We start from the raw sequence: 24,906 nt of genomic DNA on the forward strand, positions 1-24,906 counted from the left end.
TACGTGCATGAGTTGAATGTTGGGTTAGGGTAACTATATGTTATCAAACCACTAAAATCATTGGGGAAAAAATATTTTTAATTTAAAAAACAAAACAAAAAAGCAGAAATCTAACCCAGAAAATTCTGGTTAGGCACTGCCTGAGTTGCCTTGTAGAGTCACTCATCAGTCATCGTCTGGTCGCACTCGTCTCGTCTAGCTTACTCATTACTCAACGATCTGGTTTATAATCCTATCGTATCCATGATATGCCTATTGCCTAACGTTTCGCAACGCTGCAATTAACAACGTTGGTCACTTCGTCCAAGGTGCTTCACAAAGGGGTAAGCTCTTGGTGATGATTGATAACCTCATTTATAAAGCGGCGGCAGTGATCGGGAGGTCAATGCAACTCGTGCTGAAGCTCCTATGCTGCACGGACGGGTGCCAGGGCTGGGAAATCTCTCATACTTTCATACCCCAGTAGGTAGCAGATACCGCTTTATTGTTCCATCAATTGTAGCAAAATCAACATTTCTCTCTTCCGTACATCATAAAGAAAAATACAATAAAAACATCAAAATTCGCACATTTTTAAAATAAAGGTACCACCAGCCAGTGATCTCGTCGGCGAATAAGAACAAACATCTGTAAGACTAACACAAGTTCAAAACGTCAGCTTTGTGCTCCATTTTATGACTAATCTGGCGGCTCTTTGTAGCAGTTTCCATTGAGTGCGTCTAGCGGCTGGTAGGGACAATTATGAGACAGTGCTTGCGCGCTTTATACAAACTGAATTATCGCAAGGCTACTAAATCAAATTGTATTTGCGCGTTGGTATCTTCGGTCTTTGTTATTGTTTTGGCTGGCTGGCTGCCGACGGGTGTGCGCTTAGCCCTGTTCAAGTGCTCTGCGGCCGCCGCGGCTCCCGCGGCCGGGAGGCGGAGCCTAATTTCGGTTAGGTTGAACACGCTTGCGGCTGCGGCCGCTGCGGCCGGCGACGAGAATGGCACGGTTGTTTTGAAAGGAGATGCTGATCAAAATTTTGTGCGTAATTGCTTTATAATGGCTTCATTACTTCAATTAGTACCTTTTTGAAGCAATTATTCCTTAACAACATAATAAAATCAACCGAAACAAAGAGCGAAATCTGCAATGTTTTGTCTCACGCGCGCAGTTTATTTATTTAGTTATTTATTAGTTATATTTAGGTATTAGTTATATTTAGTTATTTATTTTTGTTTTCGGCAGGAAGAGACATCTCATAATTTTGAAGAGATAACTTTTTGCTATTGACACGCTCAGAAGATTGATTGAAAATGTGACGAGATGAAAATATTCAAAGATCACTGAAGTGATCTGAAGAATCTGAGATACTGAAGTGAAAGTAGCAAGAGGTTGTTGTCCTAAGTATAAATTGAAATAGATAGCTATGGAAGTGCATCTATATAAATCATATCGCCAATGAATGAATACCAACTGAGTTTATTGGTGGTTTATTGGTTTCCCAAATTCCAGATGGATCATTGTAGACTGTGTTTGATTTGAATCAGAATGCTAACTTCCTGCTGGATTTACCATGTTCTGTTGTGTTCACATAATAATGCAGCATGTGTAAGTGGTTAATCTTCAGTATAAAATGTTATTAATATTTGCAGCCATGTGTTTTGTCAGATTAATCAGAAATTAAAGTTTGACTTGCATGCTGAGTGGCGTGCTTTGGGCACCAAGTTTGATGTTGTGTCCATACTCATAATGATAACTTATTTCTATATTTAGTTATTAAAACGTCATCTAAAATGGAAGTGTAATATTATTATTCAATATCAATATTTAATGTCAATATTCTATGATTATAGCAAAAACATAGTGACCTACCTTCTGATGTTTGTGAGATGTACCTAATTGAATATCAATGTGAAGGGGCTAGCTTGTATTTCCTGGTCTAATGTGTGCCGTTGAAGGTCCTGCTTCAATCAATGATAGTGCCTGCTTACCTGTCATGCATTGAAAATGGTGCAGTTTTTCAATACATCTGTGAGAGCTGAAAGTTGTCTGTGAGAATGTGTCAGGGTGGATCAGAGTTTGTGCATTGCAACCAGAATTGGAATTGAGACTCTAGAAGACCATTATCAGCACTAGTGAATTCTAACACTGAATAATACTCCTTCCAGGCTCCAAAACTTGATTGTCATAATCTTTGTTATTTTTATGCCAAAACCAATGAATGAATTTCAGTTTTACATGTGGTGTGTGCAGCTTCCAGCCAGCAGGAAATTCATTTCAAAATGAGCTATGGTTTGACTTCATTCAGACCCCATAACACTTCCATAACATATCATGAGTCATGAAGAGAAAGCAACATTATTCATTATTACGAAATATGAATGCTTTTATTCATCTTGCCAGGGCCCAAGCATGCACATATTTACTATCAATGCACATGACAGAACAGATAACATCAGCTGGTCAAACACATGATACCACACGTATCAGTAGTCTACTGTTCTTTGAAAATAAGCCTATCCATGAACACCTTGATAAACTGCTTCGCAAACCCAATAGGTACTTGCGGTTATGAGTTGACGAAGGTGCTTGCAGAATCATAACCAAACTACTGTAACAATAAAAATCACTGTTTTCTCTAGCTTTTTTTCCATTTCAACTCGGATCTTCGGTTACAATCATCTCTGGAATACCTGTTTATCACACATTTCAATCCATCTTCTGATGAAAACAAAAAATGAAATAACCAACGCTCACTCACTCGGCACTCCTCATCTCAATCTTTTAATATCTCAATCTCATCACATTTTCCACCAATCTTCTGAGTGTCAATATCAAAAAGGTAATCTCTTCGCAATTGTGAGTTGTCTCTTCCTGTCGAAAACAAAAATAAATAACAAACGCACACCTGTCGGCAGCCAGCCAGCCCAAACAATAACAAAGACCGAGGACACCAATGCGCAAATACAATTTGATTTAGTAGCCTTGCGATAATTCAGTTTGTATATAGCGCGCAACCACTGTCTCAAAATTGTCCCTACCAGCCGCTAGACGCACTCGGCACGTAGCATCACTAATTCTTCATACTCTGAGTCGTGTAACAAAAGGTATCTGCTACGCCTTTTTATGCGCTATCTTTCTTATGAATATTGCAAAAAGGATTTTCATTATTTGTGAAATATTCAAATGACATATTTACGAAACAAAACAAATTGTTTTTAAAAGGGCATTGTTCAATGATCAATAAAAATACGAAAAGAATCAACTCATTCTGCCCATGGCATCTCTAAAAAGCCATCTTTTATGATACAGTGTCCTGCAACGTCTTTAATCCTTTTTGATGACGTCATACACAATTTCATTCAGTTTTTAATGTATGTTTTTGTCAAAACCATACTCATTTGAACCGAATTAGAGCTTTAAAGAACTAATGAACATTTTTTGTAAGTTTTATTAAGAAATCTTGTCAAAAATATGCAAATTACGTCATTGCTGTTTGTGTATTTTGTTGATGCATTGTTTCTGGCGCATTAGAGACAATTCTAGTTGTCGCTTCGCGTGGATAGTTCAGTTGAGTTTGATGAGTGTTTCTGGGTGTTTTTGAATTATTTCAGCTATTTTAGCTTTTATTTTGCCTCTATTTTAGGAAAGTGGGATATTCCAGGCCTAATTTCAAGTGTTGCAATGACAACTGTCCCTAAAGCGGCGTGCAGTACACAGTTAAAGAGCAAGGTAGCCGCCCAGCACGCAAAGCAAGATGTGTGAAGATATAGGGAGATACCTATGATCGAATTTGCGCAGAAGGTGAGATCTGATTGAAATATTGATCAAGTAACGCCCAGAAAAGATTTTTTTTTTTACATGTTCAATTATTGTATCAACTCTAAACCTTGATTGGTGGCAACTGGCAACTTTTGTACAGCGGGTTCGGCATGGACAATGATTGTAAATTGTTGACCAGACTGAGCAGCCAAATCAACATGATTTCTTTCAAATACTTTCTGCCTGAGTAGGCTGATACCATCTGAATCCTGAAGTTGCTGGAATGCTGATAGGAAAATTCTAGGGCTCACTGGAGCTCTCTGGTGCTCTCAGGTGGTGCTGGAACTTGCTCTGAGAAAGCCCTACAGCACCTTATTTTGATATTTGTATGCTTTTTCTAAAACTGAGTAGTGAGTAGGTACCTACAAAGAGTAAAAAATAAGAAAAAGAACATTCACAGGGGGCATAAGCAAAACACTGTATCTGTTTTTGTTTAAGCGCAACCAACTAAATAAAAACATTCAAAGCTCAATTTGAGAATAGATAGAAAATGAAAGTGGAAAGCTCTGTCCAGAATTTTGATTACTTGTAAAATCATTTTCTCTAGCAAAAATGATGTGAGGAACATTTGTGGCAATGTAGCTAATAAAGAGTTTCTCGTAATATCTGGTATGTAGCAGATTCAGCATTTTTCCCAGCCCTGACGGGTGCAGATCGGAACGGGTCGACACCAGATCACTAAATCCCCGCTCCTCCCACCGTCTCTGCGGGCGCGTTTTTCTCTGCGCCGCGGCGTCCATGGGATGATGTGCAGTTGAATTCCTGTCCGGTCGGTGTGGTGGCCTGTGTCCTGTTTGTGGTGCGGGAACAATGGGACTGCTGGGTGCAGATGGGTTCCGGGAGCGCAGCGGTCGCGGCCGCTCCGTCTGACGTACCGCGGCGGACGGGAGCGGGAGCCATTGGACGACGGCGGTCTGCGGCCGCTCCGACTCCGCTCTGCGCCGACACGTACCGTCAGTGTCGGGGCGGGGGGCATCTGGACAGTGACGCCGAACTCACCGGATACGACGCGCCGGAGCTGCGGCCAGCTCACATACCGGGGATGCATGAGCGGGTTAATAAACCCAAAGCCCTTAGCATTGTAGTCCGTTTGTAATGCGTATTTATCGTCCTCGTGTATGGGTATCCGCGGTAACTGACCTGGTGAACAGCGGGGCGCATATGCGATGTTTCCCCTGTGTTCGCGGTGCCCGTGTCTGCATGTTCGCGATTGGTCCCCCCGTGTGTTTCATCTGCTCGTGTGTTCACTGCGTCCGTTGGTGTGTTCGGTCTGCTTCTTATACGTGTTTCAGTGCCCGTGCGTGTGCTCACTGTACATACCTTATGTGTGCTCACTATGTCCGTCTGTGTTCACTATGTCCGTTTGTGTGATCACTGTAACTTATGTGTGCTCACTATGTCCGTCTGTGCTCACTATGTCCGTCTGTGTTCACTATGTTCGTTTGTGTGCTCACTGTACTCTATATGTGCTCACTGTGTCAGTCTGTATTCACTATGTCCGTCTGTGTTCACTATGTTCGTTTGTGTGCTCACTGTACTCTATCCCGCGCCCTGGTGGGGTCTGTTTATAACGCGACCTGGTGGGGGGGGGGGGCTATTTTTGCCCCCCCCTCGTATCTCCGAAACTACTGGACGGATCCGCAAAATTCAAACGGCGTTCGATAGCCCTGTCAAATTTGGTGTAGGGAACCAAATTTCATTGACCTCGGGGTCACCGATGACGTCACAGGTCAGGTCAAAGATAAAATGTTTCACCGTTCACGGGGCGTCTAGGGAAAGCGCTATAACACCGAGTAAAACGCATTTTGTCGAAAATCAGCGATAAGGCGTCAGTTGTCTAGTACATATGTTGCTATTAGAGGTCACTGGTCATACCAGGTCAGGTCACAGGTCAGGTCACCAAAGGTCACCAAGGGTCACCACATGAACCCAACTTTACTAAGGTTGTGCGATGCATGTTTTATGGCCACTTTTTCATTTCCAACTCAATGGTGTTGGTTATAAGGCCATCAGGTACGATTTAGGTCACTTTCTGGTGGAGGTCAGGTCAAGGTCAGGTCAAAAAAGGTCAAATTTCAAAATTAATATTTTTGCATAAAATGGGTATTGATTCGATGCAGCTCGTCACGGGGAGTCTAATGGTGGTCTTTGTTTTGCGCTACGGGGTCTAGAATTGCTAAAAATTGAGTTTGAAAATTTGACGTCATCAATTTTGAACAGTTTTTTTCGCTATAACTTCGCCAAAAAAAGAGGTATCAATCTAAAATTTGGTATGTGGATGGAAGGTGGTAAGGACTATCACATATATTCCGGTTTTTTGCGAAATTCAAAAAACTTTTTGGATTCTTCGACTAATATATCAAAAAATCTATTTTTTTATTTTTGGGGGTCGAAATCAAAAAATTTCAAAAATCTGAGATAGCAGTTTTGTAGCCCCGTCAATTCTACAGCTTTTATGTCTTTATCATTTTTCTGTATTTGCAAAGCTATAGGCCTGACAGCTCTTCCCGCGAAACCCTTTTTTGGGTCGAAAACGGCAGAACATGACGTCACTCTGACGTCATTTCCGGCCAACCTATCGTAGCTTTTGTAAAAAATTTTGGTCACAATGTGTAAAATTGATGTACGGGAGGGTGCTGAAAGTTTGGTGACGATCGGCGCAGCGGTTCTGGAGATATATCGAAAAGTCTGGAGGGGGGGGCAAAAAATAGCCCCCCCCCCCCCCCCCACCAGGTCGCGGGCTATATGTGCTCACTGTGTCCGTCTGTGTTCACTATGTCCGTCTGTGTTCACTATGTTCGTTTGTGTGCTCACTGTACTCTATATGTGCTCACTGTGTCCGTCTGTGTTCACTATGTCCGTCTGTGTTCACTATATGTCCGTCTGTGTGCTCACTGTACTCTATATGTGCTCACTGTGTCTGTCTGTATTCACTATGTCCGTCTGTGTTCACTATATGTCCGTCTGTGTTCACTTTGTTCGTTTGTGCGTTCGCTTTGTCCGTCTCTGTGCTCATGCTGTTCGTCTGACGCAGGACCTCTGCCGGCAGTGTCTCCGTCTGCCGCCGGGGACGGTAGCCGGCTGGCCACCCTCCGCCTCCGCCGGCCATGGACGGGCTCATGATGCCCCCGCCGGCCGGCCTGCCCCTGATGCCGCGCCAGCGCGCCTATACGCACACACACACGCACACGCGGCTACAGCGCTCCGCCTTCGGTCCGGCGTCCACCCGGGCTAGCTGCAGCGAGCGGCTGCACCCGCGGCAGCGGAGCCGCGCGGCGCCGGCCGCCGACGGCCGCGGCGGCCCGCTCTACCGCTCCAACTCGTCTCTGGAGCTGGAGCCGAGCGGTGGCGGCGGCGGTGGCGGCGGCGGGCTCCGCAGGGAGTTCGGATCGCACGGCTCCATCGACGCCATCGGCGGCGAGGCGGCGTTCGCCGTGCTGACCGAGTTCCGCAGCCTGGACCCGGAGCTGGCGGCCGCGCGCGACGCCGACTCGGCCGACGCCAGTCCGCGGCAGCGCTCCCGACTGCAGCGGCTCTGGGACCGGGACCGGCGCGCCAGCCGAAAGGCCGGCGGCGCCGAGCAGTCGCTGTTCAGGAAGCTGCGCGGCGGCAGCGTCAAGGACTCGCAGCGGCTCTCGGAGCCAGAGACCAGCCGCTCGACCGACTCGCTGGACGGCGAGGCGCGCCAGGAGGAGCGGCGCCGCCGGCGCGCGCTCGTCCACTACGACTGCCAGAGCCTGCGGGTGAGCCTGGCGGCGGCGGCGCGCCGGCGCACCCGGCTCGACGAGCGGCACAACCGAGCCACGGGCGCCAGCGCCGCCTCGCAGCCGGCCAGCCGCTCCGCCGACGAGCTCTCCGAGGACGAGGAGCATGGCGACGACCGCAGCAACGACCTGGTCCAGAGGTGAGCCCCGCTGTCTGCCGATCACACCGGCTGACACACTGACCGACACATATGACCGTGATCTGACCGACACAGCTGACCTGGTCCAGCCCTGCGCACTGCGCAGCCCGTCATAGGACGGAGGGGAACGGAGGGGAGGGGATATTCACACATGTTTTCTGCTTCTTTGCTCGGTAGAAGTATAGTGGTTTGTTCGCTATCGGGTAACAAGCAGGGTTGTATACGACTCAATCAATAGCAATTAATTCAATCACGACAAATTTGGGAAACCAATCAAATCAATCAAGTCAGAGCAGTTTTCGGGAATTGATTCAATCGACTCAAACGCGACAATGAAAGGAATCAATCAACTCAATCAAACGACTCAAACCAAGATATACATTAGGTTTTTTGCCCCACCAACTTGGAAAAGTGTCCATAGCAGTCTGGTGCACCTACCTACCTACCTACCTACCTACCTACCTACAGAAGAAACATAAAAATATTGTCATTTGAAATTATAAATTGCCATGCCATTCAAAGTTTCTATGTAATAAGGAAGGATACCTAGTGATGGACAGGTGGATCATGATATTGAGGTTCAATGGGTAGAATTGGAGCAGAAGTTTCATTTAATGGGTGCAAAATAACCCAGTAGTTGACTTCAACAAACGCCCCTTAACCCAAATCACCACCTTTCACCTAAAAGTTGTCAATTTAATTTTGGCCATATTCCAGCTAAGTCATCAGGCCATCTACCTCATGTAAAGCCCCCGTCTGTCTCTTATGTGAGTTATGCGGAGCTCTTCTGAATTGAACCCTGAACATAATGAACCTAGCTAGGTTTCATGCCACACTGACACCATATGAAAGTGTTGAAAATGTGCTACAAATTTGACAACTTCATTAGGTATGCTTTATGAAGACAGCAGGAAAGCAGGTAGGTACCTACTTACCTGCCTAGATGTGTCACTGGCTACCAACAGTACCAACGAAGGTAGATAGGTTATATGTAAAGAATTCAAAACATTTTTTTGCAATACAATTTGAAACTGTTAGGACTGGGGGATAGGGATGAGCATTAAAAATATATTTAAAAGGAAATGGAAAGGACAGGGACTCTGGAACCACAGGATAAGTTAAAGACAAAGGAAGAAGGTACAAGGAAAATTAAAACGCGAAAACGGCACGGTGCGACTGCGAAAAAACAAAGAAAACGTTTTGCCGATAAGTATGCTAAGCTTTTATAAATCCTTATTCTACGTCTTTTGATTTTTTGGTAAGATGACGTCATTGGTTATCATGTAGTATGGTAGATCATCATAAAATAAATCGGTTGTACAGTAGGTCTATTAAAAAAGTCCCCAGCACCAGTGGGCGCTGCCTTCGCTGAGCCGAACCCCCGTCTGCCCGTCCCATATCGCGCCGGGCTCAGGTCAGGTAGGGTCAGCGGGACCGCTCGGTCCGGCCCGCGGGCGGTGGACGGGCGACCGGTAACGCTTTCCACCAGCCAGCTGTAGAATCCAACAAACGGGACGGCCACCGCTCAGCGCAGCGAAACCGGTGTTAATCAATGGCAGTAGATGTTCATGGCCACAATGATTATGAGATAGTCATTGTTAGCCCGTGCCCCACAGGAATGCCTAGACTCTCAAGCCCTGTTGGAGTGGAAATGGGGATTAAGCATCATTCTTATAACTCAGCTTTGGGCATTTAAGTGGTATTCGAAGTAGCGTCAAAAGTAGCAAAAAGAAGAAAAGATACTTCAGCCAATTTTAGATCGGGTCAGAGCAAAATATCATGTCACCAGAGGTCATCGATGATAAAATTTTGCTTGGACAGGGTGCGTTGCGCGCACCGGTGCATTGGGTTTCCAATTTCCATGGATGCATCAACAGACTCGGAAGCTCGTAACGCTAGCGTGGAGCCGAATTCATATCAACCGCCGCAACAATACAACAACAATGCGCAGCGCAGCGTGCTGCAGCGCGGCGCCGTGAAACACCGCCCACGGCTATCCATGTGTCAGGGCAATCCAACCCACGTGATGGGCTCGGCCCCAGCGGAGCATGAGGCCCAGGACTCCCGCCCAGGCCCCCTGTCTCCCCCTAATTCCTGTCATCCCTCCCACTCTGAAATTGACCGAAAGAGCCTAACCTAACACAACAAGCAGCTCGTTTAACGCTATGTCTGAATAATATTGTCAGATTTAATTAAGGTCAACGGCTAAGCACGTAAATAACAGCAACTGCCATCATCGGTATTATGAGAAAACCAATTGCTTTTCCACAAACACTAAAAGTTTTAAGCTAAATTTGCATGAAATTAATTTTACCAGCCTCGTGGTCCTCTTATCAAAACGCTTCGAATGAATCAAAAGTTGATCTTTAAAGGTCATTTGAAGAATTTGGCCGATGTTCAAAGACATGACCTGACCAGAAATGGTCATGATGCATAGCAGGATATTAGATCTGTATCGTGGAACTTTACAAACACTTTAGATGATTTCATAACTTAAGCATGTCTATCAAAAATATTTATTACATGGCTCAGGTGTAAGCTAGGTGTGTGATCATGCTTACGAGTATGTTGAACGCAACTGATAATGTTCTGTTGGCCACAATTTCTATATTTGATCTATCCTCCCGGATTTCATATTTTTATTAATGACACCTTGATGATGTCGAGAAAAAAAAACGCTTAGGAGATTTAACCCTATTAGTGGCAGGGGGGGTTGTTTTTATCCACCCCTAAGGTTTTTCGGGAATATCTCCAAAACTGCTGAAGCTACGATGCTGAAATTTTCTGACTTTTCCTAAAACTAAATTGGGCACATTCCCTGAAAATTTCAAGTTCATAACTTTACCAGGGGCGGCTCCAGAGCACTGGGAATTGGGGGGTCCTATTCGTGAAGCGAGTCATTTGGGCGAAGATCACGATGCTGCACCAGTTTTACGAACAGTGAATGAAAGGTATCATGTGATAACATATACAGTTATTGTGCATCCTCTTTTGACACGTTTTTGCTATAATAGGCGGATCCAGGCGTCCAAAAAGGGGGGTTATGTTTTACCTCCCAACATAGGTGCCCTGACACCGCCTTTGCATGACCAATACAATTGTAGTCGTTCTCTCATAAGAAAATTGTAACATAACAAGACCATTACCACCCTTTTTAGAAACAGTACCAACAAAAACCTTATTTACTATACTTTTTGTGTACCCCCAATCTCAATGATCTGTATCCGCCTATGATTTTTGAAAATGCATATTTTTAGGATCCATGTGAATTCCTTGTTCATTCTCTATCGATCGGCAAAAGTTACGTTAAGATTGGTTCAGAAACCTGGCCGTGATAAACAGTCTAAAATGTATCTGCAATTTGCCCGTTTTTACCCCCCTCTACCCCCCTATTGACATTTTTTTAATTTTTATTTTTTAGAAATGTAGATCACGTTGAGCGAATTCGAATGCCGTTTGAATTTTGAAAATCGGCCGGTTAGATCTCGAGATATCAAGGGGGGGGTCGTAAACAGCCCCCCCTGCCACTAATAGGGGTATGCCAGGAGCCTGCCACTAATAGGGTTAACAGCCTGAGATACATTCAGTATAAGGAAGGGTCAAGGGTGCTAGATTGCTTCCGTCCTCGCTATCCTCAGGAAAAACCAATCCGCATCGCCCCTAGCCTTCATGCTTACCCCTCTGGACTGGAGGTCACCCCACCAGCCAACCTGTAGTTGATGTCGGTTCCATTCCAGGACACATAATCCTCTTCGGGTGACCGTTGGGGAGACGACTGGAACGCCCCGACAGGGCAATCGTCCCACGGGAACAGTCACGCTTCCGCAGATCACTGTCGCTGGCTCGCACAACCAAATTACTACACCAGAACATAGTTATGTCATAGCTCTGCAAGGGCCTTCTCAGACCGAAAAAGATGGCTCCCAACAAAACAAACAATTTTCTCATTCAGTATTGTATCTCATCAGGCATCACATGTTTTCAGACTTCAGAGTGTTTCTTATGCGTTCCGTCAAAAAAAAAAAAGCGCAGTTCGACTTTCTCCCATTGACTTTAGCGATCTCAAAATTGACCCGACCTTTCTGTCAGCAATGTCAAACTTGCAAAGTAAACGTTTCAAATACATATACTGTTGCCCATTGAAATCGCTGAAGGTTCTAAAGTGATCGGTTAGTCGATGCATTTAGATATGATGAGCACATGAACTTTCCTTGAGGTAAGGTCACTTGACGTGACCTGGTGTTATGACCTTCAATTGAAAGACTTGGGCGGAAACAAATGGGTCATTTGAAATCTTAAAATGTCAGATTTTAACAATAATTGCGAACACTATCATGGCCAAATAGTGAGTGAGAAGGGAGCGATTCCCCAACCCCATGTTTAGCTTCTATAATTGAGCTAACTGCTAGAGCCTCGCGGAAAAAAACGAGCGCTTGCGTCGTTACATGACACAGCGACTGTTACCCCATTTTAGAATATCGGTGACCTCTTAGGGCAGGTCAAGGGCCCCACGGCATTGGATCGGTTTTTGGTGAAAAACTTCGCAAAAAATGTTCGCATTATCGTCATTTCGATACAATCGTGTTGTCTGTTCTCAGACGCGTCGATTTATATGCTTTTTTGCTTAGGTGAAGCAATTTAGGATGTTTAGGGCAATGTCATGTTAGGGCAACACAGGTCACGAAGCTGTTGAAAGGAGACATATTGCATAACATTTGATTCGGCAAGTCTTGCAGAGTTCATTGATGGCTGTCCCGACTGGCTAGCTCATTTTGCTCGGGAGTTATTGACGAAGCACTCCTATTGACGAGCACTCCGTCACGCAAGGTGAGCAATGCAAAAGTGAAGCATTAACCCTCGCTGGACCTATTGGTTTTCTACATACGCGCCGGCCGAGGAGGGGGGGGCGGGTACGACCCCTCGCCGTTTCGCCCCTAGTGGAGCTAGCGCGTCGCGGAAAAAACGAGCGTGTGCGCCGTTACGAGACGCAGAGATTGATACCCGATTTTAAGGTCCTAGGTCAACCGGTGACCTCTGAGGTCAGGTCAAGTGCCCCAAGGTACGGTTCAGTTTTTGGTGAATAACTTCGCAAAAACGGCCGCAGAGCGCCGATTTTGGCAGCAGCGTGTTCGCCTTGCTCAGGCGCGTCGAATGATATACTTTTTGTTCGGGTCAGGTCAACTTGGGGTGTTGACTTCAGGTCAAGGTCAGGTCAGCACCCCCAGGTAACGAAGTTGGTTGAAAGAGGTCATGTCGCATATCATTCGATTCGGCAGGTCTTCCTGAGTCCACTGGTGGCTTTCCCGACTCGCTAGCTCAATTTGATCAAGAGTTATTGACGAAAAACTAATATGACCTTGATGACGTCATAAATGACGTCACACAAGGTCAACATTGCAAAAGTGACGCATCTAACCTTGCAAGGAGTGCATCAAATCACGATTCTGTGTGCTTGAGATAGTTGGAGATCGTTCCCGGTGCCAGAATAGTAGTTTTCATTTTTCCCCATTGACTTATAATGGTGAGGTCACGAAAATGACCTGACCTCATATGACCTTTAGGAAAAATCCGAGATATACAAGTTGTGAGCCTCATAATGAATACTAGATCCTGCAAGCTTCATTTCCTTGTGACATCTCCTCTGGCAGTGAGGGCGTTGCGAAGTTGCGACATCTGAAGACCGTGCAGAGGTTCACTTATGACGTCATAGGTCAGTGACCTGACCTGATTAAAAAATGCAGTTGGTGTCAAAAGATCCGGCTTGAAATAAAGGTCAGGTATGCCAAGCTTCAGCTCTCTATCGCCAGCGTGTTCGGAGCTATCGCGACAAAAACCCTATGGGGGGTGGCACCCATAGGGTTTTTAACCCCCCCCCCCCCTCGGCCGGCGAGGGTTAAACCTTGCCAAGAATGTATGAAGTCACGAGTTCATGTGCTTGAGGTATAGTTTTAGGTCATCATTACGGATTTGCATCATTTTACAACCGACGACCGTGCAGTCTGCAGAGGTTTACTTAACCCTCGCCGGCACACGGAGGGGGGGGAGGGGTTGATGCACCCCCCATAAGGTTTTTCGCGAATAACTCGCGTAAAAAGCGGCCCATCGCGACGAAACTTTCAGTACCCTCGCATTGATCAATTTTACACGTTCCCTGAAAATTTCATGACCCTGACCCCAATGACCTTTGACCTGTGACCTCTTTTCCGTGACCATGTTTGGCCGAAATCGCGATTCGGCGTATGTCGGCTCGCATTAGCCGCGCGTTTGCAAGCTTTTCGTGGTTTCAAACGTTCAAACATGTGATTTGATGTTGCTCCCATACATTAGGGTGGGTGTCAAGGTCACCTGAAGGTCAGGTCAGGTCATTGACCTTTGGTGACCTCGGGTGACCTCGGTTCACTTTTTCGAGTTTTACATGTTTTTAGGCTAGTTTTTGGAGCTGAATTCGAATTTAGCAACCATTTGAACATTTACGAAGTAGTTTTAGTGCCTTCGTAACATGTTACGAAGCTGTCAGAGGCGGTTGACACATATTACGAATACCCGTCACAACCCCTACCGGTTGACCTGACCTGACCTGACCCGACCTGGTCTAAATGCTTAAAAACATCATCTCTGATCAAAACTAACACACGATATTCGTGATCAGCACCCCGGAAAACCACATAGCAACCACACTTTACGACTTTCTAGCAGGTCCCAATTTTCCCGGTTTTCGGGTCATTGACCTGACCTGGAAGGTCACCCGATGACCTTAAACCTTAAAATTGGGTATCATCGGCTTCCTCTCGTGACGGGCAGCACGCTCGTTTTTTCCGCGAAGCTCTAGCTCGATCAGGGGCCAAACGCGAGGGGGGGTCGTACCAACCCCCCCCCCCCTTGTGCCGTCGAAGGACGCAAAATGGCCTGTGCCGGCGAGGGTTAAGACGACATAGTTAAGTGACCTGACATGAAAACGTGGCTGATTTCAAATGATCCGGCTTGAATCAAACATAAGGCATATGAAATGTCAGCCTTCTATCATTAGTGTGCTTTGAGCTCCCACAAAAAAAAAATACATGGTGGGCGGCGGCATCCACCCCTTTTTCTCGGCCGGCGAGGGTTAAACCTCGCTTCGAATTATTGCAGATAATGATGCGACCGAAAACAAAGTATTTATCTGTGTCTAGAACGGCCGCTGACTTGTTGGAGAAGATCCCCAATCCTAATTTGCTAGATGGGAATAAAATACTCGGCATAAATTATGATACATATATACCCCTCGATTTGCCCTCGCGCTAAGTCAATTCTATTCATCACTGTCGCTTTTTTATCCGAGATGATGTCGCCGCTAAACGGGTTGTTTTGTTTGCTTGCTTGCGTTGAATGGTCATTACGGATTATTGAAGGATTATGATATACATAATAGGAATGGGGCAAGGGAGGATATGCACTGCAGTGCAGGTGTTTAATATAGATCACAAAGGCATCATTTCCGGCATCGTGCAGTCACTATCTTCCCCTCCTCTGCACTGCGGCATCGCTGCGCCCCACACGCGGCGTCCTCACTCCACGGCCGGCCGCCGCCAACTGACCCTTTCGCCGGGCGCCGCGACCTGACCCGTGTCACTGCCGCGGCCTGCGCAATAGAGTCGGGGCTGGAATCCGGGGGTTCGGCCGGCCGGCCGCCTCTGGAGCGGGGGACTTTTTTAGTAGACCTACTGTACAACACCAATTTCGTTTTAATTATTATTTCTTTTGTAATAAAACCACTTAATAATATTCGGTAAAATATTTTAAGGAAAATGAAATATATTAAATATGTTATGCTTAGGCTCTCAGGAGAAAAGGATCAACAAACGTTCTGCTGCAAGTTAAACAATGCAGCAAATTAGCTATTAATTTACGTAAACGTAATTAGCGAGACGAAAACGACGCTTTTGTTTCAGTTATTTTTGTAGGGGTTTCAGATATTTATAGAGTTCAGTGGGTTGTTTCTGAGGAGATGTGGAGATGTGAATTATTAATTAATCACACTTTATTAGTATATAGGGCCTTGCACTTTATCATCTGGATTAAAAAAAGTTTCCTGCTGAGTGCAGAAAGGTAGGTAGGTGCATCGCCAGGTATTATCTCATCCATGGCCAGGTTCTATCACAGGATTGGAGCAGTTATTGCAGTTGAAAGTCAAAGTTGGCTGTTCATGGTTAGGCCCTGTTCTTTATTTGGCCATCTACCCCGTATTGCAGTTGTGATGACAAGCAGTTTTCAGTGTAGTTTTGTGATCTTTGATGTCATCAATTGGTGTCATTATTTTTCGTCAACTAAAACTTATTTAAACTTTCCATTCAATCGACTCAATCATACGAGTCACTCTAATTTTCGGGAATCAAATCAGTCAACCAGTCGCTAAAGTCAAACGAGTCAGTCAACCAGTCATCTCGAAAAGTCAATCGACTCAATCCAATCAACTCAAGATACGCGTTGAATCAAATCAATCAATTCAATCGACTTGATTGGTATACAACCCTGGTAACAAGACAAAAAGCGTGTCATCATCGCCTTATTCACAATGTCGTCCGCGCTCTGTCCGCTGGCAGTTGCCCGTTCTTTCGGAACGAGGTGGGCGGCGAGCGGGACCGGACGCTGCAGCTGGCGCCGAGCGGCGGCCGGCGGCGGCGGGCGGCCGCGCGGCCTGACCTGCACTGCCACCGCGCGCCGGCCACGTGCGGCCTCTCGGTGCTCGAGCAGCCGGCCGGCATCACCCACTGGCCGGCGCACGTCTGCCCCTTCAGCCGGCACGGCATGGCCATCGAGCACTCGAACGTCGGCAGCTACTACTACAAGGACTTCTTCCACGGCAGAGGTGGGTGCCGCCGCCGCCGGGCGCCAGCTGACCGCGGGGGTACGTCATCCTGACGTCAGATGGAGGCATGAGTGCCTCAGGGCAGAACTGCGGCGGTATAGTTATGGGAGTCGGTATTCGGGAGGGGCTACATGTTTTAGCTGTATGGTAAGTTACCGTTTCTGCTCATGTAATAGCGGTCTCACCAATTCCTGCAAGCTAGTGATTGGCCCATATGCATTTTAGCCTGATATTGTAATAATTAAGCGCATTTCCGTGAATTAGATGCTTTTCTGTTAATGGTTTCTTGCGTTTCACTTCGGTCTTGGGTCTTTAGTCTTCAGAACCATTTTTATGAACAATTTCTGTTCTTGTTTCTGATCTGCGTGACCTTAATTCATTGTGAAGAAATGCTGGCGGAATAGTTGCAATGTCGTGTTCAGTGCTCTTTTCTCTTTTTTCCTCCTGTACCTTTTGAAGTAAAAAATGTTCTTCACACCACTCACCGCTCATCATGATGCTCATCCAGGCAATAAATTTACTCACCTGCTTTTTAGAAGTCCTATAATAGATGTGGGACCAAACTGTGAATTTTCCAACCCACGGCGCGAGCGATGTGTCACTTTCACAAGCCGTGCTGAGCCTCAGAGGCACCGCGGCTGCCTCGCGCGCGCTGACCGGGTTCGGCCGCTTTTCCTGCGCGCGTCAGCCGCACGGACGGAAGTCCAGAGCGGGACGGAGCTGCTGTAGCACGCTACTCCGGCGGTGACGTGGTCCGAGTGGGCTCGGCTCAGGCTCCACCGACCCTCGGACTCTATCGCCGCTGTTGAGCGCCGCTAAAAACAGACCGAGCGTCCAAAGCCGATCACATATCCCGATTTGGCCTGCATGCACTGACGTAGGTAATGCAGGTCCGACAATGCGCTGCAGTCGATATTAATGGCAGTGGTAACCAGGCGGCACCTGTTGCCTGCTTCGTGGCGAGCGCTGCGTTCAAACGAGTGTCGTTTTAGGCGGACGGTGTTTTCGCTGCGGTGTCGTCCTCAGTGGACGTTACGGTGACGTTACGGTGACGTTACAGTGACGTTACAGTGACGTTACGGTGACGTTACGGTGACGTTACGGTGTCGTTATGGTGTCGCTGTAATGACGGCACAGACCAGACGCTGGGTAGGTATGTCGCGGGATGGTGACGAGAGGGAGCACTGGGGTTCACGGGTTCACGGGTTCGCTAGTTCGCTGGGGTCGCGGGAGGCCCCCGTGCCATGTGGTGAGAGCCGTGAGAGGCCACACAGTGTTGCCGTAATGGGACTGGGGAGCGGCCGGATGCACTATGTGCTCAACTATGCCACAGCCGTGACCAGAGCTGAATGTAAAATACCTATTGCAAAGAGTGCATTCCGCTACCTCCAAAATACCGCTTCGGTTATGAATTTCTTAAAAATGTATCGCTGTCAGCGTGCAGGTGTCGGGCATTGCAGCGGAGGGATACAGTCAAACCACAAAGAAAGGTAAAAGTGCTACCGCGACTTATAGATGGGACGCTATGTTAGATTATAGGTTCTGCAACGCCGGTCAGCGATGTTTTTTTTATCATCTGCAGCATTCGATCCTTCCACCACATGGGAGCGGAATCCTTCTCTGTCCGCGCTCCCTGCGACCTCCCTCCGACCGGAAGTGGGCACATCCGACCCGGCTCTGCAGTCCGGAAATAACTGGTTCTGGGCGTGGCAGGGTGTATGGACATCACATCATTGATATGGCCGTTTCGAAGACCATACCTATGTGAAACCGGTAGTCATGCTGTTTCGGCCCGATTTCTGTCCCATGGCGGGCGGCTCGGACGGGAAATCTTTGTTAACCCGCGCCCTGATGGGGGGGGGGCATTTTGGCCCCCCCCCTGTGGTTTTTCTTAAATAGCGAGAAAACGGCGGCGCGCAGCGCCGCCAAATTTTGGGTACCTTACCGGGCATCAATTTAACACCTTCACACAAAATTTCAAGTCACAGGTCACCTCAGGTCAGGAGTTATTGAGGTCAAACTGAGGTCATGTTCGAGAAAAAATGAGCAAAAAACATGACATCTTGAAACGCTTACCAATTCTACAGTTAACAAGCAATTTTAAAGTTCTTCATGTGGTTGTGTAGAGAAAAGACGGCGCTACAAAACTGCTATCTCGGATTTTCAAAATTTTGGGATTTTGACCCCCAAAAATCAAAAAAATTGATTTTTTTTAGAAAAACTCAAAAAATTTGCAAATTTTTTTTCGAATTTCGAAAAAACCGGAATATATGTGATAGTCCCTACGCTCTTAGATATACATACCAAATTTTAGATCGATACCTCTTTTTTTGGCCAAGTTATAGCAAAAAAACTGTTAAAAATTGATGACGTCAAATTTTTGAACTCAATTTTTAGCAATTCTAGACCTCGTAGCGCAAAACAGAGACCACCATTGAACTCCCCGTGACGAGCTGCATCGAATCGATACCCATTTTACGCAAAAATATCAACTTTGAAATTTGACCTTATTTGACCTGACCTTGACCTGACCTTGACCTGACCTTGACTAAAACGTGACCTAAGCTGGCCCTAAACAGTGTCTACCCACATAATCGCATTTGTCATGTAAAATGGACCATAAAACATGTATCACACGACACTTTCATATTGTGACCCCCCCAGTGACCTGACCTCTGTGACCTGACCTGGTATCAGTGACCTCAAATAGCAAAATATGTGTTTGAAGAACATTTCTCCACCGATGATTTTCAATGAAATGCATTTTACTCGATTTTACAACGCATTTCTTGAAATGCCTGTAAACGGTGAAAATTCGACCTTTGACCTGACCTGTGACGTCATCGGTTTGACCGAGGTCAATGAAATTGGGTCACAAGGTAGTTCCCCGTTGGGGCTATCCAACACCGTTTACCGCTTGTCGCTATGTTGCGTGGTTCTCGAGATCTGAGGGGGGGGGGGCCAAAATGGCCTCCCCCCATCAGACCGCGTTGCTCGGCAGACCCCATCTGGGCGCGGGTTAAAAATGTGAGTGTGATTGTACGAAGTGCAGGCACGGAATGGTCAATATTTTTACAGATAGAAGTGGTAACGATAGGTATTAGTGGGTTTTGGATTTATGTAACTGATATATTACGTCTCCTTTTTATTTATCTCGGCAAAGAAAGGCGGTTTTTCCAACCATTTACTATACTAGGCATTATAGCATGCTTCATTTCAGTAGTTAACAGCTTTCCGATAATGAGAACTGAGAAGACATTCGCACTATCCGAGCTTTGGAAGGTCTAGCATTTTTTTTTCAACAGCAAGCTCCAGCTGGTGCTCGAAGACTTCCGGCTGTGTTTGACAGGATTATGTTGTAAGACTGAGATTGTGATTCATCTTTAACGGATTTGCTGGTGTGACATTTAAGACGAAAGTATCCCACCGATGCTGGGGCGCTTTGTGATCTCATTTCCTCCGCGTCCGTCCACAGAGCACGAGAACTGGGTGGGCACGGACGACAGCCTGGGCCCAGTGGCGGTCAGCATCCGGCGCGACTGGCTGCAGGAGAGTGGGCCGCGCGCCGCCGCCGCCGCTGGAGAGGGCCGCGACCACACCTGCTACCGCGTCATCGTGAGATCCAGCGAGGTGGGTCAGCAGCCTCTGGCACAGGGGGTTAGGTACTGCACACTGACACAGAGGTCACTGCGCACTGACACGGAGGGGTCACCGCCGCCACGGTCACTCCGGGTCGCTGAGGAACTCGAGAATCGCTGTAGGTCACCGGGATCGCTACAGGTCATGAAAGGTCGGTAGAGGTCACCGAAATTAACAAAAAGGCAACTTAGAGAAACGGGTCACCTTCATGTCACTGACTAGTGACTATATGTGGGCATGCAGTGCACTCCGCATGCTCGCCGTGTGCCGAGTATGTCGGTACATATTCCGCTGTATGTCACAAGGGGTTACTGCGGCACCCAGCGCACCGCTCAGTGTTCTATATGACTGAGACATGAGCCACGAATGAGATCATCTGCCCGTCACCGCGCACCACCGCGGCGAATGACTGCAGTCTGCATATAAAGACACCCACTGTGCAGCTACGCCATATGCTAGGTATATAGTTCAGTCTGAAAAAACACGGGTTAGAGCCTGCTGTAGTGCTCGTATTGGATTAGAGCCCGATCCTGCCGTCTGAAAGGAAGTGAACACCCGGGCAGACGCCTACTTATCGTGGGGTATACACTATAATAATTTCATGACAGGTCTTAGTTTCCAGAATGTCCGGCTGTTATACGTAAAAAAGTATTTGTCTCTCTTGGTGCAATATTGACAGTGTAATCCAAACTGCTTACGAGAGCCTAGGCTTACATAAAGTCATACGTTTCCGACATTACAGGATGTTTATGGTTTTCTTTCTCGTCACATTGCCTTTTGTCACGGTTAGGTGATGTCGGAATGATATACCGTTCCCAGTGTAGGTACACGGAGCGATATGAGCCGCAGTTATACTGGCTCCGTTCTCATGGATCTGGAGGAGAAACGCTGCCGTCCGCCGTCCACCGGCCGCGGTCCGGGAATGTCCAGCGGGCACCCACCTCCCGCCGCTGCGTATTGTATTGTATTGTATTGTATTTACGTCATAGACTCATCCCTTCATGAGATCGGAATCACAGGGCTATTCTCGAGTCAGAGTCAACACACGCTAAGAAATGCAATGATGAGGATAAAAAGTGAACACACATAAACCACACTACACACACGATGCAGAAGCTAAAAGCGGTTACAGTGACGTGTCAGCTCATGTCACCGAAGATAAGAGTTCTAAGACCTTGCTGGTAAACATCGAGGTGGACATGTCCCAGAACTCGCGTGGTAGGGCGTTATAGCCTGCGGCAGCGCGGTACACGAATTGCCGCTTCCCCGCAGCCGAGCCGTGTATGCGGGGAAGACTAAGCAGGTGGTCCTGCCTGGTGCTGCGGCTACGGTCTGGACGCTCGGCATTAGTGGCAAATAGTGCAGCTAGTGACTCGGGCTGACCTGTTCGTCTAGCTTTGTGTAGGATGTTTAGGGTTTGGGCTTGAACCATAGTGGAGGGGTCCGGCCAGCCGAGTGAGGCACGGACAGAGGAGATGTGCTCGAATTTCTTTTTGCCGGAGATGATGCGGGCCGCAAAATTTAGAATTTTGTTGATGGTGGCGAGGTTCTTGGCAGACCCGTTGCCATAGACGGAGAGGCAGTAGCGGACGTGGGAAAGGACGAGGGCAGACACAAGGATTGGGAGAGTGCCGGATGGTAGGTAGTGGCGGATGTGGGAGAGACCAATAAGGATGCCGAAGCACTTCTGTGACAGTTGCGATACGTGCGAGTCCCAAGTGAGATGGCGATCAAAAGTGACACCGAGATTTTTTGCTTCAGTGCAAGGTGATAGCACGGCTTGCCGAAACTTGACCGTGAACGGTGGGAGGTCTCGCAGATTTTGACGTGAGCCGATGGGAAGTAGCTCGAATTTTGACTCGTTAAGTTTTAGACCGTTCGAATGAAAGTAATCACCAAGCGACTGGAGAGATGCCTCGAGTTTTAAGATAAGGTCAGGTAGCTCGGACTTGTGTCCAGAGACTAAAACCTGGGTGTCATCGGCGTACTGAATGATAAAAGAGTCGCCAGCGTACAAGCTAAGATCGTTAACGACGATGCTGAACAAGAGAGGACCCAACGATGACCCCTGGAAGACGCCCTGGCTAATGTTGAGCGGAGGGGAGCTCTGTGAGGCAGAGATGGCTACGCTTTGCGTGTGACCGTCAAGATAATTTCGAAACCAGGCAGTGTCAATGCCGTGCAGCTCGAGCTTGTCAAGCAATTTAGAGTGGGAAATCACGTCAAAAGCTTTAGACAGATCAAGTAAACAGAGCAGAGAGATGTGGCCTTGATCCATGCCAGCAAGTGCTCGGTCAGAGATTTGGAGAAGGGCTGATTCGGTACAGTGATGTGGACGGAAGCCGTGTTGGGTAGGGGAGAGGAGAGAGTTGGAGGATAGGTAGTGTTGAAGCTGTCGCTGTACGACCTTCTCCACTACCTTCGCAATGACAGGGAGGATGGAAATAGGACGGTAGTTTGCAGGATTGTTGGGATCACCGGACTTCAGGATGGGGTGGATTTGGGCATGTTTCCAGGATGCGGGGATGTCGTTCATGGATAGGCAGGAGTTCACAACATGCAAGAGAACAGGTCCGATCACACTAAAAGACATCTTAAAAACGCGAATGCAAAGCCCGTCAGAGCCACGAGCAGATGAGTTTCGCATGCTAAAAACAACGTTCTTTAAAAATTCAAGACTGACGGGTTGCACGGTAAAACCGCACGAACCGACTCGCAGTAGCCGCACAGGCACTTGCCGAGACGAGTCGTGCACACCGGAGTTCAAATCGGAAACAATGTTTGCGCCTACATCGACAAAAAACTGATTCAGTGTGTCACCACTGACGCGGGGAAAAGTGACATGCGAATCTCGCTTGCCACTCACGACACGCCGCAAGTTACGCCACACCGAAGCCGGACCGTCCGCTGCGATTCGCCCCTCAATATCGCTCCGACTGTCCGCCCGCACAGCTGCTCGCACCGCTCGGTTAGCGGCCCGGTATTCGTCAGAGCCGTGCCCGCGGCTAGAGAGCGCGGCGGCTCTGCGAGCCATCAGGTCGCGCGTGGCGGCAGACAGGGGAGGGGCGGAGGGGTTGCGGATTTTAACCGAGCGAACGGGGGCATGACGGTCGAGCGTGGACTTCCCACGCCGGCGCCGGGCCCAGAGCGCTCCACATTATACCCTGCAGTGTCGGAGCACCCGGCAAAGCGGCCGAGTGCCAGGCGCCGGGCGCGTCTTCACTTTCCCTCGTTTGTTCGGGAAGGAAAACGCCCGGCAGCGGCGGCCCGGCGGCGGCGGCGCGGTTTCCGCCGTCACCGGCCGGCTCAGCGGCGGTATACAGGGGCGTCATTGGCGGAGGCCTGGCGGCGGCGGTACAGGGCGTCCCTGAGTGTGTGTGTGTGGGGGGGGGGCTGCTCGGCGGCGGTACAGGGGCGTCACTGGGGGGGGGGGGGCGGAGGCCGGCTCGGCGGCGGTACAGGGGCGTCATGGAGTGGGGGGAGGGGGGGGGGGCGGAGGCCTGCTCGGCGGCAGTATACAGGGGCGTCATTGAGGGGGTTGGGGGCGGAGGCTTGCTCGGCGGTGGTACAGGGGCGTCATTGAGTGGGGGGGGGGGGGCGGAGGCGGTACAGGGCGTCCCTGAGTGTGTGTGTGTGGGGGGGGGGGGGCTGCTCGGCGACGGCACAGGGCTGACTGGGGCAGAGGGCGGGTGGGCGGCCGACTGAACTACCCCACTGTGCTCTGCTGATGACGGCATCTAATGTTCTCTGTGGAGCTGCGTGACTCCACGGAACACGTCCAGTAGTGATGTCCTGGTGGCTGCCGCAACTGTCTGCACACTTCAGTTAGGGACGGATGCAATGATCGTATACGATGAACGTATTGACACTGACCTGTGCCTGATCTGACGCCGGCAGCTGCCGACGCTGACCTGTGACCCCGCCTGACGCTGGCAGTTGCCGACACTGACCTGACCTCGTCTGACCTGTGACCCCGTCTGACCCGGCAGGTGCCGACGCTGACCTGTGACCCCACCTGACCCCCGACGCTGACCTGTGACCCCGCCTGACCTGGCAGCACTGACCTGTGACCCCGCCTGACCCCCGACGCTGACCTGTGACCCCGCCTGACCCGGCAGCTGCCGACACTGCGCGGCCTGATCCTGGAGGAGTCGCTGTTCCCCCTGATCAAGCCCAGCGAGAAGCTGAAGCGACTGCCGGTTCGTGAGATCCTCGACCACGTGGCGCCCGAGCTGCAGTACAACTGGTGAGTTCCGAGTGAGAGCTACAGTAAAACTGGTGAGTTCCGAGTGAGAGCTGCAGTACAACTGGTGAGTTCGGAGCCCGACCTACAGTACAGCTGGTGAGTTCAGAGCTGCAGTACAACTGGTGAATTCAGAGCCCGAGCTGCGATACAGCAGCCGGTGAGTAGTTCAGAATCCGAGCTGCATTACCACCGGTGAATTCCGAGCCCGAGCTGCAGTACAACTGGTGAGTTTGGAGCCTGAGCTACAGTGTAACTGTTGAGTTCAGAGCTGCAGTACAGCTGCAGTAGGTACAACAGTGGTGAGTTCAGAGTCCTAGCTGCACTGCAACTGGTGAGTTCAGAGCTGCAGTACAACTGGTGAGCTTCAGTGGCGTATCCAGGGGGGAGGCCAAGAGGCCATGGCCTCCCCCTTTGGCAATAAACATGCAAGTGGGCCCTTTGGGTTACTTGAGTGCAGTGACGTAC

The 24,906-nt window shown here is 48.5% G+C and overlaps 1 protein-coding gene across 1 annotated transcript in view; it reads left to right on the plus strand.

Moving 5' to 3' along the window:
• Positions 1-6,859: 6,859 nt before the first annotated feature.
• The window catches only part of LOC122376523 (signal-induced proliferation-associated 1-like protein 2), a 45,287-nt gene continuing 27,240 nt past the window's right edge, over positions 6,860-24,906 (plus strand). The window contains exons 1-4 of the mRNA XM_043356417.1: positions 6,860-7,711; positions 16,291-16,556; positions 20,032-20,186; positions 24,314-24,441. Coding sequence (XP_043212352.1) covers positions 6,915-7,711; positions 16,291-16,556; positions 20,032-20,186; positions 24,314-24,441 — 1,346 coding nt within the window. The 5' untranslated portion in view covers positions 6,860-6,914. The remainder of the gene's footprint in view (positions 7,712-16,290; positions 16,557-20,031; positions 20,187-24,313; positions 24,442-24,906) is intronic.

Source organism: Amphibalanus amphitrite, unplaced genomic scaffold (assembly GCF_019059575.1).
Source record: "Amphibalanus amphitrite isolate SeventyFive unplaced genomic scaffold, NRLGWU_Aamphi_draft 002182F_arrow, whole genome shotgun sequence".
Classification (NCBI taxonomy): domain Eukaryota; kingdom Metazoa; phylum Arthropoda; class Thecostraca; order Balanomorpha; family Balanidae; genus Amphibalanus; species Amphibalanus amphitrite.